The sequence below is a fragment of the Anastrepha ludens genome, chromosome 5 (assembly GCF_028408465.1).
Source record: "Anastrepha ludens isolate Willacy chromosome 5, idAnaLude1.1, whole genome shotgun sequence".
NCBI classification, from domain to species: Eukaryota; Metazoa; Arthropoda; class Insecta; order Diptera; family Tephritidae; genus Anastrepha; species Anastrepha ludens.
In genome coordinates, this window is record NC_071501.1 from 37078327 (window position 1) to 37090540 (window position 12214).

At 39.7% G+C, this 12214-nt stretch overlaps 1 protein-coding gene across 1 annotated transcript; it reads right to left on the minus strand.

The window, feature by feature from the left end:
• Positions 1-10327: 10327 nt before the first annotated feature.
• LOC128864916 (uncharacterized) lies at positions 10328-11178 on the minus strand. Its single transcript, XM_054104683.1, has 2 exons — positions 10933-11178; positions 10328-10848 (listed from the first exon to the last, which is right to left on the minus strand). The coding sequence occupies exons 1-2, from the start codon at positions 10985-10987 to the stop codon at positions 10442-10444; spliced, it is 462 nt and encodes a 153-aa protein (XP_053960658.1). The 5' UTR covers positions 10988-11178; the 3' UTR covers positions 10328-10441.
• Positions 11179-12214: the final 1036 nt, after the last annotated feature.

Below are 12214 nucleotides of genomic sequence, written 5' to 3' on the forward strand. Positions count from 1 at the left end.
TGACCCACTTGTAAGAGAAGGTACCTGTATGCCAAACATAAATAATTTTATGGGGGTACCTCTCGCACTTTGTAAGCTTCTTATTATGGACTCACTAATCAATTCTGTAAATCAAAGAGGGATTAGTGCCAATATCTGTGAAATTGCTAGGCAAACATGGCCAAGGCTAAATCTACCTCTGTCCGAGAATGTTGTAAAATTGAGTAAACTTCAATTTAGGACCTTAGTAGGGACCCTCGCATGATTTCTGTCGTAGCTGCAAAAATGAGGAGGAGTTGGAAACAATTCAACGCCGAACCGATTTTTAAAATCCTACTTCTTAACGAATATAGATAATCTATACACTTTAGGTATCAACAACCTTGTAGCCCAGCCCCTGCGGCTCCCAAAGGACCCATTTCGTGGTGTAAGTGGCATCACCGTCTTTATGTGCGATGCAGCTGCCAAACCTAACCTAGCACTAACCAATAGTTCTTCGTTAACTTAAGTAACTATGTTTACACTTTAAGCTAAGTGTCTAGACCTTAAGTATTGTTTTTTTTGTTTTTGAAGAGCGTGGCTAACAGCCATTTTAGAAACTAATAAAAGAGTCAGATTGGATTTGACTACCAACCACTGTCCCAGGCTGTCGAAGGAAGAAGCATCCAGTGACCTTAATCTTCTAAATGCAATCCAACTTATTAATTTTTATTTTTATTTATTTCTTTATTTTTTATACACAAATAAGACCAAGTCTTTTGTATTGCTGAACATAAAATGGAAAAGCATTACCTAATAACATTAAGTTTCAATACCTTATAATTAAATACAAGTTAACGTGTCCCGCAGGACATCGTTTAAAAAATTAAAGTTGCGGGCCAACAACTTGGCCCGTTAAGTTATACTTACTTTCGGGATCCTGGAATTAATTGTCCGTTCTATGCGTTTTACAGTTTACTTTATTGTATTCCTGATTATTAGCTGGCTGAAGATTACCGTTTAAAGCCCACTGGTTCAAGACTGCCCGCGCGGCGGCACACTCAGAACCTTTTATACTAAAACTAGCCTTATTCCTACCCTAACTCTGCTGACACAGCGGTTCCCACGATGTTGTGTATTTCGGGTGAAGTTGCTGTCTGCCGGATGCGCGTGTGGATCACGTTGCATTAAGCAGACGCACTGTCAGCATATTTCAATACACGGGTGTGCTTCTGCTGCAGGTGAGCGAGTTAACTGTGGTGTTAACTGCCCCCCCTCTAAATATCTGCGTCCCGCAGATTGACATGCGTATTCCGGGAATCGTCGGGTGTCTCCTTTGCGTAGGTAGCAACAGGCATCGGAATGGTAGGTTGGCGTATCGGAGGGAGGTCAAGGCTTGCTGTTATCTTTCTCCAAATCCAGTAGGAGACCACGGCCAATATGCAAATAAAAAAAGCGTCAACAGCCAAAGAGACATGGAATCTCTGGCCCAGTTTGCCCAGATGGTTGATATTCGTCATGCTCAACTCGTGAACGTATTCTAGACTTGGTTTAAATCCTTGGCTTTTCACGTTGGTAACCGCTGCTGGCAATACCTGCGAGCTCTGCGATGCTCTGTTAGAAAAGGTTTCGTTCTTCACCCAAATTGTCTCATTGCTAAACTGGATGAGGAACGTGCCGTTAAGGACGCTCTTGCGATTATCATTACGAACAGTCCCCTGAAAGTTGGTTAGAAATAATGTACCTTCACTAATTAATTCGATAGTTTCTCCATTTTCAGGTTCGAAGTGGCATTCAGCATCACCCCCCTTAATTAGACGTGCCAGGCATCCATCTTCGGGTAATCTTTGCAGATGGCTCATCTCGCAGATCGTTGAATTTTTGATCGAAGGACATTCACTTATTATGCCGTACGTTTCTTCCTTGCTGACCAACATTTTCGTGTAGTTTGCCACTACCCTCATACCTGCATGAACCGCAGCTCTTGTCATCAGAAAGCGGAATTCATCTGTTCTGACCTTAGGGATTGCGAGTACATAAAGCAGCAGAGAGCCGTTTGAAAATAAGGAGGGCTTCGCATATTCAATTGCCTCAATGGCATTTTGGTAGGGTAAAGCCTCTTCTTCAGAAATTAGCTGATGTAACTCAACCGGGTTTAAGAGGTTGGTGTTGACTATGCCCGACTTTGCCATTTGACATGCGCGTACTACCTCACTTATTTCTTCCTTGAGGATCTGTATGCGGTTAAGCAGTACGGTTTCAGCCGCCGTAGTGCCAACCTCTTTCCCAATGGTGTTCACGTAACGTGTCATCTGATTGATCTGGTTCATAGATTCCCGAGTGGCATTGAAGAGTTCCTCATTTATTTTAAATTGGTGGTTGCTGTTTGCGATTACATCATCCTGACTTCTGAGGATTGTGTCCCAGTCTGTTGCGTCAGGCGAGCCGGCAACCCATTTCCAGGCCGATCCAAGCCAATTGATTGACCGGATTTTACGGGGTTTAGTGGCCCGAAGTTCGGCGAGGCGTTGGCTAATGTGGTTCAAGTTGTATGCCGCAAAGGATTTTGCGACATCATTCCTCATGCCCTTTGCAGCCGTTTCGAATTTCTCCAATGCTTCACTGAAGAGATTCAAATCAATCTTATGTATCAATTTAAAATGGCCATTTACTATCCAGCCTTGACCTTGATTTATCGCTACCAATGGGGCATCGTAGCCGAAGATGTTGAATCCGCAAACGCAGGGGATTACGAGTAATCTAGCTTGATAAAATTTTCAATAAAAATTTACAAATTTTCTTAGTGTGGCAATAAAATAACATAACAAAAATCGGTAACTTCTTGTTTCAGCCTTAAGCTAATATTGCCAGTTGCGCGTGTTCTTTTCTTGAAAGCAACCTGTTCCTAATCAGAATATCCTTTGAAAGGAAAAGGGAGAAAAAGCATTTCATCGTTTATATTAAAACAAGTGGCTTTTAGGAAAAGAGGAGCGTTACATATATGGCAAAAAAATATTTTTTTTTTTTTTACAATTTACAACGCTTTACATTATTTGAATATTGGCAAAAAAATATTTTTTTTTTTTTTTGTTTTTTACAATTTACAATGCCTTACATTATTTGAATATTGGCAAAAAAATATTTTTTTTTTTTTTTTTTTTTTTTGTTTTTTTTTTACAATTTACAATGCCTTACATTATTTGAATATTGGCAAAAAAATATTTTTGTTTTTTGTACAATTTACAACGCCTTAGATTATTTGAATATATTTGGCGTATTTTTTTTCTTTTTTTGATTAACAGTTTCTTTCTCTCTTTTTTCTTAAATATAAAAAATTGTTTCATATAAAAATATTTGTTTTTCTTCTTTTTTTTTATTTTTTTTTTAAAGGGTTTTAATGATCACCCCATTTTTGTACGAGCCAGCGAAGGAAAAAATCCGTCAAAAAAGGAAAGGAAAGATCGGTTTCATATATTTTTTACCTGAGTCTTATGGATCCTTTTCCCATTGTTCGTTGTTACCGTGACCCTATTATCTTTTCCTACGACTTCCTTTTTGTACAGTGGCCGTTGTTTTGCTTTTATTTGCTTATTCCTTACGTACACCACGTCGCCCTGCGAATATTCCCTAGGGTGGTCCCTTTTTCTATTAATTCGCGAATTTCTTGATTCCTGATTTTTCTTTATTTGACCCCTTACCTCATTGAAAACCTTTTCCTGAAAATTTCTTATCCCCTGGTAGTTTATTCTTTGTACCCTGTTAAAAAATATGTCGCTCGGTTTATGCTTTGTAATGGAATGAATTGAATTGTTGTACCGATCAGCGGCTATGTATAGTAACTCCTTGGGGCTGGTGTTGGGTAGTTCCTTTTGCAAACAGCGGTATATTTCAATAATAGTGGAATGAAGCCTCTCGACCTGCCCATTTACTTCACTTTTTTGAATGGGGGTCTGGTAGAGCCTGATTCCCAAACTTCTTACATAATTGGATACTAGAGGGGTGACGAATCCTCGTTCGTTGTCTGTAACTATCATCCGCGGGACCGTAAAATAGTGAATTACTTTTGCAAATTTTTTTCGCAAAAGTACGGCCGACCTGTCCTTAATGTGGAAAAACTTCGCAAATTTGGAGAATTTATCTAGACAACTTAAAAATTTCTCCCCGCTAATTTCGAAAATATCAATGTGCAGGATATCGCACGGATGTTTGGGTATGGGTGTATCTTTTAATTTTGGGACGAAAGGATGTCTGTCATATTTATTTACCCGGCATATTTCGCAAGCTTTAGTGAAGTTTCTTATCAGGCTCGCCATTTTGGGGAAGTAGTACCTTTCCAGAATTTGTCCTTTATTTTCCACCGGGTTTCTATGAGCCCGCCTGTGCTCTTCCTCTATTATTCTACAAATTCGTTCTTCATTCGCCACATCTTCTACCAATCTTTGCGTTACCCTAATTTTGTAATAAAGGAAGTGTTCGAGGTACACATCTTGGAGAAGCTGTAGCCGGTTCTCGGGAATTTTGACACCGTTGATTATATTTGGACGTAGCCTTTCTTTCAATATCCTTACTAAAGTGTCCCGATTAATATCGGCTAGAGTCACATAATGGCGAGTGTAACCCTCGTGTGGGTTCTCAACACTAAGGAGTTCCCGTCCCTCTCTTATCACGAGCTGATTCTTAAAAACATTCAAGGGTGCCTCGACGTGAATTATTAGATCGGAGGCGTCTTGTTCAGCGCTGTGGACAGTTTCTATTTCACTTGCGGTTGCGGTGGTAGAGCCCCTAGCGGCGGTCATTGTTCTGGATGTATCTGTTGCTCCTTCACTAGCCGTTTCTGTATCGGAGCCACTAGCCAACACGTGAAGTCCTGTTGTGTCCTGTTTCCGACCTTTGATCCTGGATAGGGCATCTGCCACATAGTTTGATTTACCGGGTGTGTAAATTAACTCGTGGTTGTATTCCTCTATCCGGGCCTTCCATCTTTTTAACTTCGCGTTATGGTTTCGGTTTCCTAGAGCGAAGGTCAGCGGCTGATGATCGGTATAAATTTTAATGTTTTTTGCGCCATATAAGTAGGAACGCAGGTTGTCCAATGCCCATACAATGGCCAGCATTTCCTTCTCATTTGTAGCATAGTTTTCTTCTGTCTTGCTTAGCGAGCGAGAGATGTACGCGATTGGCCTGTCCTTTCCAACCTCACCTTGGGACAAGACAGCGCCTATTGCAAAGTTAGAAGCATCCGTAGTCAAATTAAAAGGTTTCTGAAAGTCCGGGAAAACCAAAATATCAGCCGAAACGAGTAGCTCCTTTAGATCAGCAAACGCCTTCAACGCAGCGGATTCGAGCTTGATTTTTACCTTTCTCGACTGGTTAGCCTTTATTTGGGCGTTTTCTCCTCGGGTTAGACTTGTCAATGGCTTAGCCACCTTTGCATAGTCCCGAATGAATTTTCGGTAGTACGACGTCATTCCTAGGAAACGCTTTAGATCCTTAAGCGTTTCGGGAGGATCCAATTCCTGAATGGCTCTTACTTTTTTTGCATCGGGCTTAATCCCGTCAGGAGTGATGACATAACCAAGGAATTCTACGCTAGTCTTCATGAAATGGGTTTTTTCCAGATTAACTTTTAGGTTTGCACTCAGCAGCCTTGCAAAGATCGTGCTAACATTTTCTAGGTGCTCTTCTTCACTTTTTCCAAAAACTATGATGTCGTCAATATACACGTAGCAGATCTTCCCAATATATTCTTTGAGAACATCGTCTATCATGCGTTGAAAAATGGCAGGGGCGTTCTTTAGTCCGAATGGAAGCCTAAGAAATTCAAATTTTCCATTCATCGTTGAGAACGCAGTTTTTGGTACGTCACACTCTTTCATCGGAACCTGGTGGAACCCGGAAGTTAGATCAATCGTTGTAAAGTATTTTGCAGCACCTAAGCTGGCAAGAGTTGCATTTATATCCGGTATGGGGTATGTGTCGGCAATTGTTACGGCGTTTAGGCGCTTGAAGTCAACCACCATTCTATATTGCCTTTCTCCCGAAGGTTTTGGCTTTTTGGGGACAATCCAGATTGGGGAATTGTATGGACTTCTCGAAGGACGAATAATCCCTTCCTCAAGCAATTCCTCGACCTGCCTTTCAACCTCCTCTCTCATGCAGGCAGGATATGGGTAACTCTTGGTGTAAATTGCCTCTGCCGTTGTCGTTCTAATCTCCGCCCTCACTGTAGTATCCACAATTTCCCTGTCACTTATTGGATCAAAAAGTTTTTCGTGATTTTTAATGATCTGTTGCAGTTTTTCCTGCGCCCAAGTTGAAATGTTGTTATCGGAAATTTGGTTAATTTGCCCGGAAGGTTTTTCTAAAAGTGGAATTCTAATATTAGGTTTCAAAATTAGCACATTTTCCTTGCGGTCTATTATAGCCTCCAGTTCCTTTAGGGTATCATCGCCAATAATACCATCAAAGGAAACGAGACCCGGCAGTACGTAAAATGTTATAAAGGTATCGTTTCCCGCGCGTTGGAAAAATCTGCCACTAACTTCCTCAGTGATTTTTATGCGCCCTCCGGCTGAACATACGAAAAAAGGCTTCCTAAGTGTCTTACTGTTTAGGGAAAGGGTTGAATTAATGAAATTTTTATTTGCGCCAGTGTCTACAAGAAATTTCAAGGGAGTACCGTCGTTACTCACATACTCTATGTAAGGTAAGCTGGATAGGCTCCTGTCATAAAATTCACCTGGTCTTCCACATTATCCTCTGCTACTTGAGCATACTCTTCATCAATTGCCTCCATATGGAACATCCTCTGCTGTTTCTGGGGGTAATTATCTGAGCCGAATTTCCTTTTTAACGAGAATCCTTGCTGAGGTTTATTCGGGAAACTCCGACGAGTTTGTGCAGAAGGATCCACTTCCATTTTTTCCACTGGTCGATATATTTCCGGTTTTCGGGTAAATGTGCGGTTCTGGAAGGAACCACTCTGCGGCCTAAATCCGAACTTATTACTATTTCCTGTGGGTCGAAAGTTACCGCTAAACTTCGAAACAGATGGGTGAGGCTTAGAATTCCCACTCATGGTATTCATGGGAACAGTCACCGTATTTCTAATTACCGCTCCATGCACAGGTTGATTCCTGAAATTCAAATTTTGTATGTCCAAACAAGCCGTGTACGCTTCAGGCAGCGATCGCGGTTTTTGGACTATTATCATACGAGAAAGGTCGCCATTTAACCCTCTTATGAAGACATCCAGCGCTCGATTCCGGTACGTTTCCATTAAAGCACCCACAGTTTCGGCAGAGTAATTCTCGGTTTTTAATTTGTTAATTATTAGAGAAAACTGATGGTTTACGCGTGCATAAAATTCGTCTAACCTGAGACCACCTTGCGTCAACTGGCCCAACTGGTGCTCCAAGGTGCGTATGTCCCTTTTATCTGCATAATGTAGCGACAGGCAGTTTTTAATCCCTGGCCAGTCGACCTCGGAAATATTGTGTGAAATTAGAGCGGAGTCAGCATTTCCCCTAACTTTCCCCCTAATACTTTTAAGGATGGCCCTATATAGAGGTCTTGCCTTGATGATTTTATAATCATCAAGGATTCCCTCCACTGATGTCACCCAGGACACGTATTGGGAAGGGTTTCCCTCGAACACCTGAAGATCCCTAACTGAATCCGGTAATCTACCAATCTCCCTTAAGTCGTCCTCATTCACCGGCCCCTGTAGAGGAATTTCAATTGGTGCTGCCACGGGTCCCCCCACGGACGCTGCCTCAAGCTGGCGAATGCGATATTCGGCTTTTTTCAGCTCAGCCATGAGCGCGCCCACAGAGCCATTTAATTCAGTAACAGATTGGGTTAAGGAATCCATAATTAAGTAAATTGACTCACCGACTTTTATTTCTACTCCTTTTCAAACCTTTTCCTCTTCCTTCGCTGCTTCTGTCACTTTATTCTCTTCTGCTTATTTTTATCGCACTTGTTGTTTTGCTTAATTCAACTCACAGGCTGATTGATTGCATCGAGATATCCAAAATGTTGAGCTAGAAATGCGAAAGTATTAGTATTTTGTAAAATATTTTTTTTATTTTTTATTTTATTTTATTGGTTAAGGTCACGGAAGGGACGCGGGAACCCTTTTTAGTCGACCTACAATCAGATTGTAGGCAACCTACTTAGGACGCTTCCTTCACACGATTCTCGGAAGCCTAAACAACTTTTAATTTAGCTGCCAGAGGCCAGAAATAGTTGGCGTGTTCCCATGTGAACGACAACGTGCACCCAGATAGGGCGTATCCAGTCCACTGGCTGCAGCTGCTTTATCATGCCGAGATCGTTGACGTTACCCAATTTACTTATAAACATGGCTGTAATTACACTAGCCATTTAACATTTTTCCTCTTTTTTTTTTTTTTTTTTTTTTTGTTTTTTTTTTTTTTGATATTTGCGAATCCGGGCAAGGAGTCGAACCTTGTGCCAATGGCACCCACCAATTCGCCACAGATTTAAAATATGTAATTTTTCTCAAGCATCTTTTTGTATTCTTTTTTATTCTTTTTATATTCTTTCCTTCTGACGAGGAGTCGAACCTTGCACTATGAATGTTTCACAGTGCCCACCAATTTGTCAGGGATTTTAATACATCTTCTTTTATCCTCGTGAGTAAATTGCCAGGAGGGTCCCCCCGTAGGTAGTGAATCGCTGAGCAATATCCTCCGAGTTTTATATTTATTTATCGCAGTAGTGCAGTTATAAGTAATGTTTTATTTAATTTACAAATTTTAGAAAATTTTTCATCCTCGTGAGTAAATTGCCAGGAGGGTCCCCCCGTAGGTAGTGAATCGCTGAGCAATATACTCCGAGTTTTATATTTATTTATTGCAGTAGTGCAGTTTATTTAGTTCACAAATTTCCTTTCATCCTCGTGAGTAAATTGCCAGGAGGGTCCCCCCGTAGGTGGTGAATCGCTGAGCAATTTACTTCGAGATTCATATTTATTTTATAATTAATAAAATTTTTTTATTTGAGCATTCACCCTTCACTGCACCTCACAAACCTTTCATCCTCGTGAGTAAATTGCCAGGAGGGTCCCCCCGTAGGTGGTGAATCGCTGAGCAATTTACTTCGAGATTCATATTCATTTTATAATTAATTTTTTTTTTTTTTTATTTGAGCATTCACTCTTCACTGCACCTCACAAAATTATCGTCGCACTCCGCTCCATTTTGCCGGATATTCCCTTACTAAACAAGGGAATCCTTTGTGAAGCTCGCATTGCGGCTGTTATTTTGCACAAGTGCGGCTTCACATTGTGGAAGGGCATTTTCAAGTGATTGTTCGTTTTGCGCCGTGAACCGTCGAGAATTTTTTTCAAACACTTAATTTGATTTGAATTTATTTCAAATTTAATTTCAGTTTATTTGGTTAACTCCGTTTTTTAATTTATTTATTAAATTTTATTTCATTTGAACTTAATTTATTTTTTGTTAATTTACATTAAAAAATTTAGCTATGATCCCAATTTTGGTTTCTTGTCTAATTTTAATTTAATTTTAGTTACAATTTGATTTATTTTATTTTATCAGGTTAAATTTTATTTTACATTTTTTTTTTTTTATGACACGGCGCACTCACTTTTCATTTTCACTTTTTTCCCACTTCCACTATGCCATAAGGACTCCTTTGCGGAGATCCTTGTTAGGTACCCCATCTTTGAAAAAAAGAGGGGTCCCTGCTCGGGCGCCAGTTAACGTGTCCCGCAGGACATCGTTTAAAAAATTAAAGTTGCGGGCCAACAACTTGGCCCGTTAAGTTATACTTACTTTCGGGATCCTGGAATTAATTGTCCGTTCTATGCGTTTTACAGTTTACTTTATTGTATTCCTGATTATTAGCTGGCTGAAGATTACCGTTTAAAGCCCACTGGTTCAAGACTGCCCGCGCGGCGGCACACTCAGAACCTTTTATACTAAAACTAGCCTTATTCCTACCCTAACTCTGCTGACACAGCGGTTCCCACGATGTTGTGTATTTCGGGTGAAGTTGCTGTCTGCCGGATGCGCGTGTGGATCACGTTGCATTAAGCAGACGCACTGTCAGCATATTTCAATACACGGGTGTGCTTCTGCTGCAGGTGAGCGAGTTAACTGTGGTGTTAACTTACATAATAATTAAAGACATAACAGAAAGTAAAGCTATTTGAACAGCTGTTAATGCTTAGGAGAAAACTATGTATAAAGTAAGCAGCCGCCAATTTGAAGCGTTCTAGAAGTGCACCCAGTTTTAATTTGTTCAGTAAAGAAATCCACAACTGCACAGCCCTACCGAAAAGCATAAATGAACAAATAAATAAATATGTTTTCCGAGTACGCGGGCAGTCCCAATATACATTCTTATATTTATATATTTCGCCCACAATTAAAATGTATAATACTCGAAATATGAATCTAATATGAAATTCAAACAACAGATCGCCTGAAAGTTACTCAATTGGAATTTCCGAAGCGTCCGTAGCGGAGGCCTCAGAGCTCGAGCCAAATGGTGCCTCTGAATAAGTAACAGTAGAACTTTCGTCGTCAGTTGAATACGAAGCAGTCGCGCTAGTCGGCTCCACTGCGGGTGTAGTTGACACAACTACGTCATCAACTTTTGCACAACCCATTCGTATGAATGGTGAAAAAAGCTGAGCAAAATTACAAATGAGTTTATGGAAAATGTTAATCTCTTCGGGAATAGGTTTTAAAACTTTCTGAACGGGACTAGGATTGATATCATCCTGCTTGACCGCAGCTGGAATGGAATTAACGGAAACTAGATTGCTAGGCGCATCGCTATCCACCTCCTTAAGCGGATCAGTAAATTTAGATATTAGACGACACAAAGTGGCCCCTGTAAAATTTATAGAAGTAAAAGATCGATGAAAAACGGTGATGATGGTGCTATGGCGTTTTTTTTGTGTTTTTCGCAACTCACCCTGACAGCAAATTACAATTAAACAAAATAAGGCGATTGCTAAGTGTTTTCTCATTTTGATGAATTATTTATATTTGTGAGTTGCCAAACGTTTTGGTCTAATAGCTGCGTGCTTCTGATGGTAATATTACACTAACGGCGCTTTTATACCAAAGTTAAAAACCGAAAAAAATAATAACAATTTTGTGGAAAGTTTTCCTTCTTTACGTCAACTGCACAAATACAGCTGATGAAACTTTTTCTTAAAAAATTGCTTGCTAATGCGTTAAAAAAAACATAAATAATGTGTTTTGAGCATTTGAGGAATGAAACAAAAAGATTACTCATATGTATGCAAATATTTTTGTAAAGTGTTTTCGAATTAATAGTATCCAAACACATGATAAAAACAATTTTGTTGACTTTTCGGCTTCGTTCTTCGTCAGCGTCAAAATGAAGTGTACACCACATTTTGATATGTTTTGAGTATTTATTTATTTATTTTCCAATTTCAGGTATTTTTTATAAAACTATAGTTCAAGAACCATACAAAACAAAGTTTAGTATTTTGTATAAAATTAGTGAAAATTCGGCAAATTTTCATCGAACTTTTTGTTCAGGATTTTTAGAAAAATTTCTGGTATGCGTTGATTTTTGACAATTTTTTCTACTGACTATGTTGCAGGTTCTCCTACACATAAAAAAAAGTGTAGTAGGCCTTATACAAATAATTACCAAGAAGTGCACGAAATGTGCCGTTACTGACAATGATTCACGTAAAAGCGCGTTTAGAGCTTGCAGAAGGGCATCTGTCCTAGCCTGATCCCAAACATACCAGCAAGGTCGCAAAATAATGATTTAGGCTAAACGGCTTTGGCCGTTTGGAAGGTGGTGAAAGAGACTTGGAAAGGAATCCCATTAAAACTTTGTCAGTATCTTATAGACTTTATGCTACAAAATTGAACGAAGTATTAGTGGGTTTTTTTTTTTTTTTTGCGGTTTGTAAAGCTTTAAGGACAATTTATGCTAACCAATTTAATTAATCTTTTATTCCAGCCGAAAGCCTCCGATGCTAGCGCTGCACTATTTTCAGTTTGTATAATAATTTTATTGTTATGTCAATCTTTATAAAATAAAATTAAAAAAAAAATAATCTTTTATTAAGGGTTTAATGGGTAAGTGATGCGTATAACACAGCCACTCCTTCCCAAAGGGTAATTTCCACCCACTGTCCTCGACTTGGTACCACCTGATTTTGCTAACGAGGCTCTGTCGACCGAGTCAAGGCGGTATTATCTTTCCA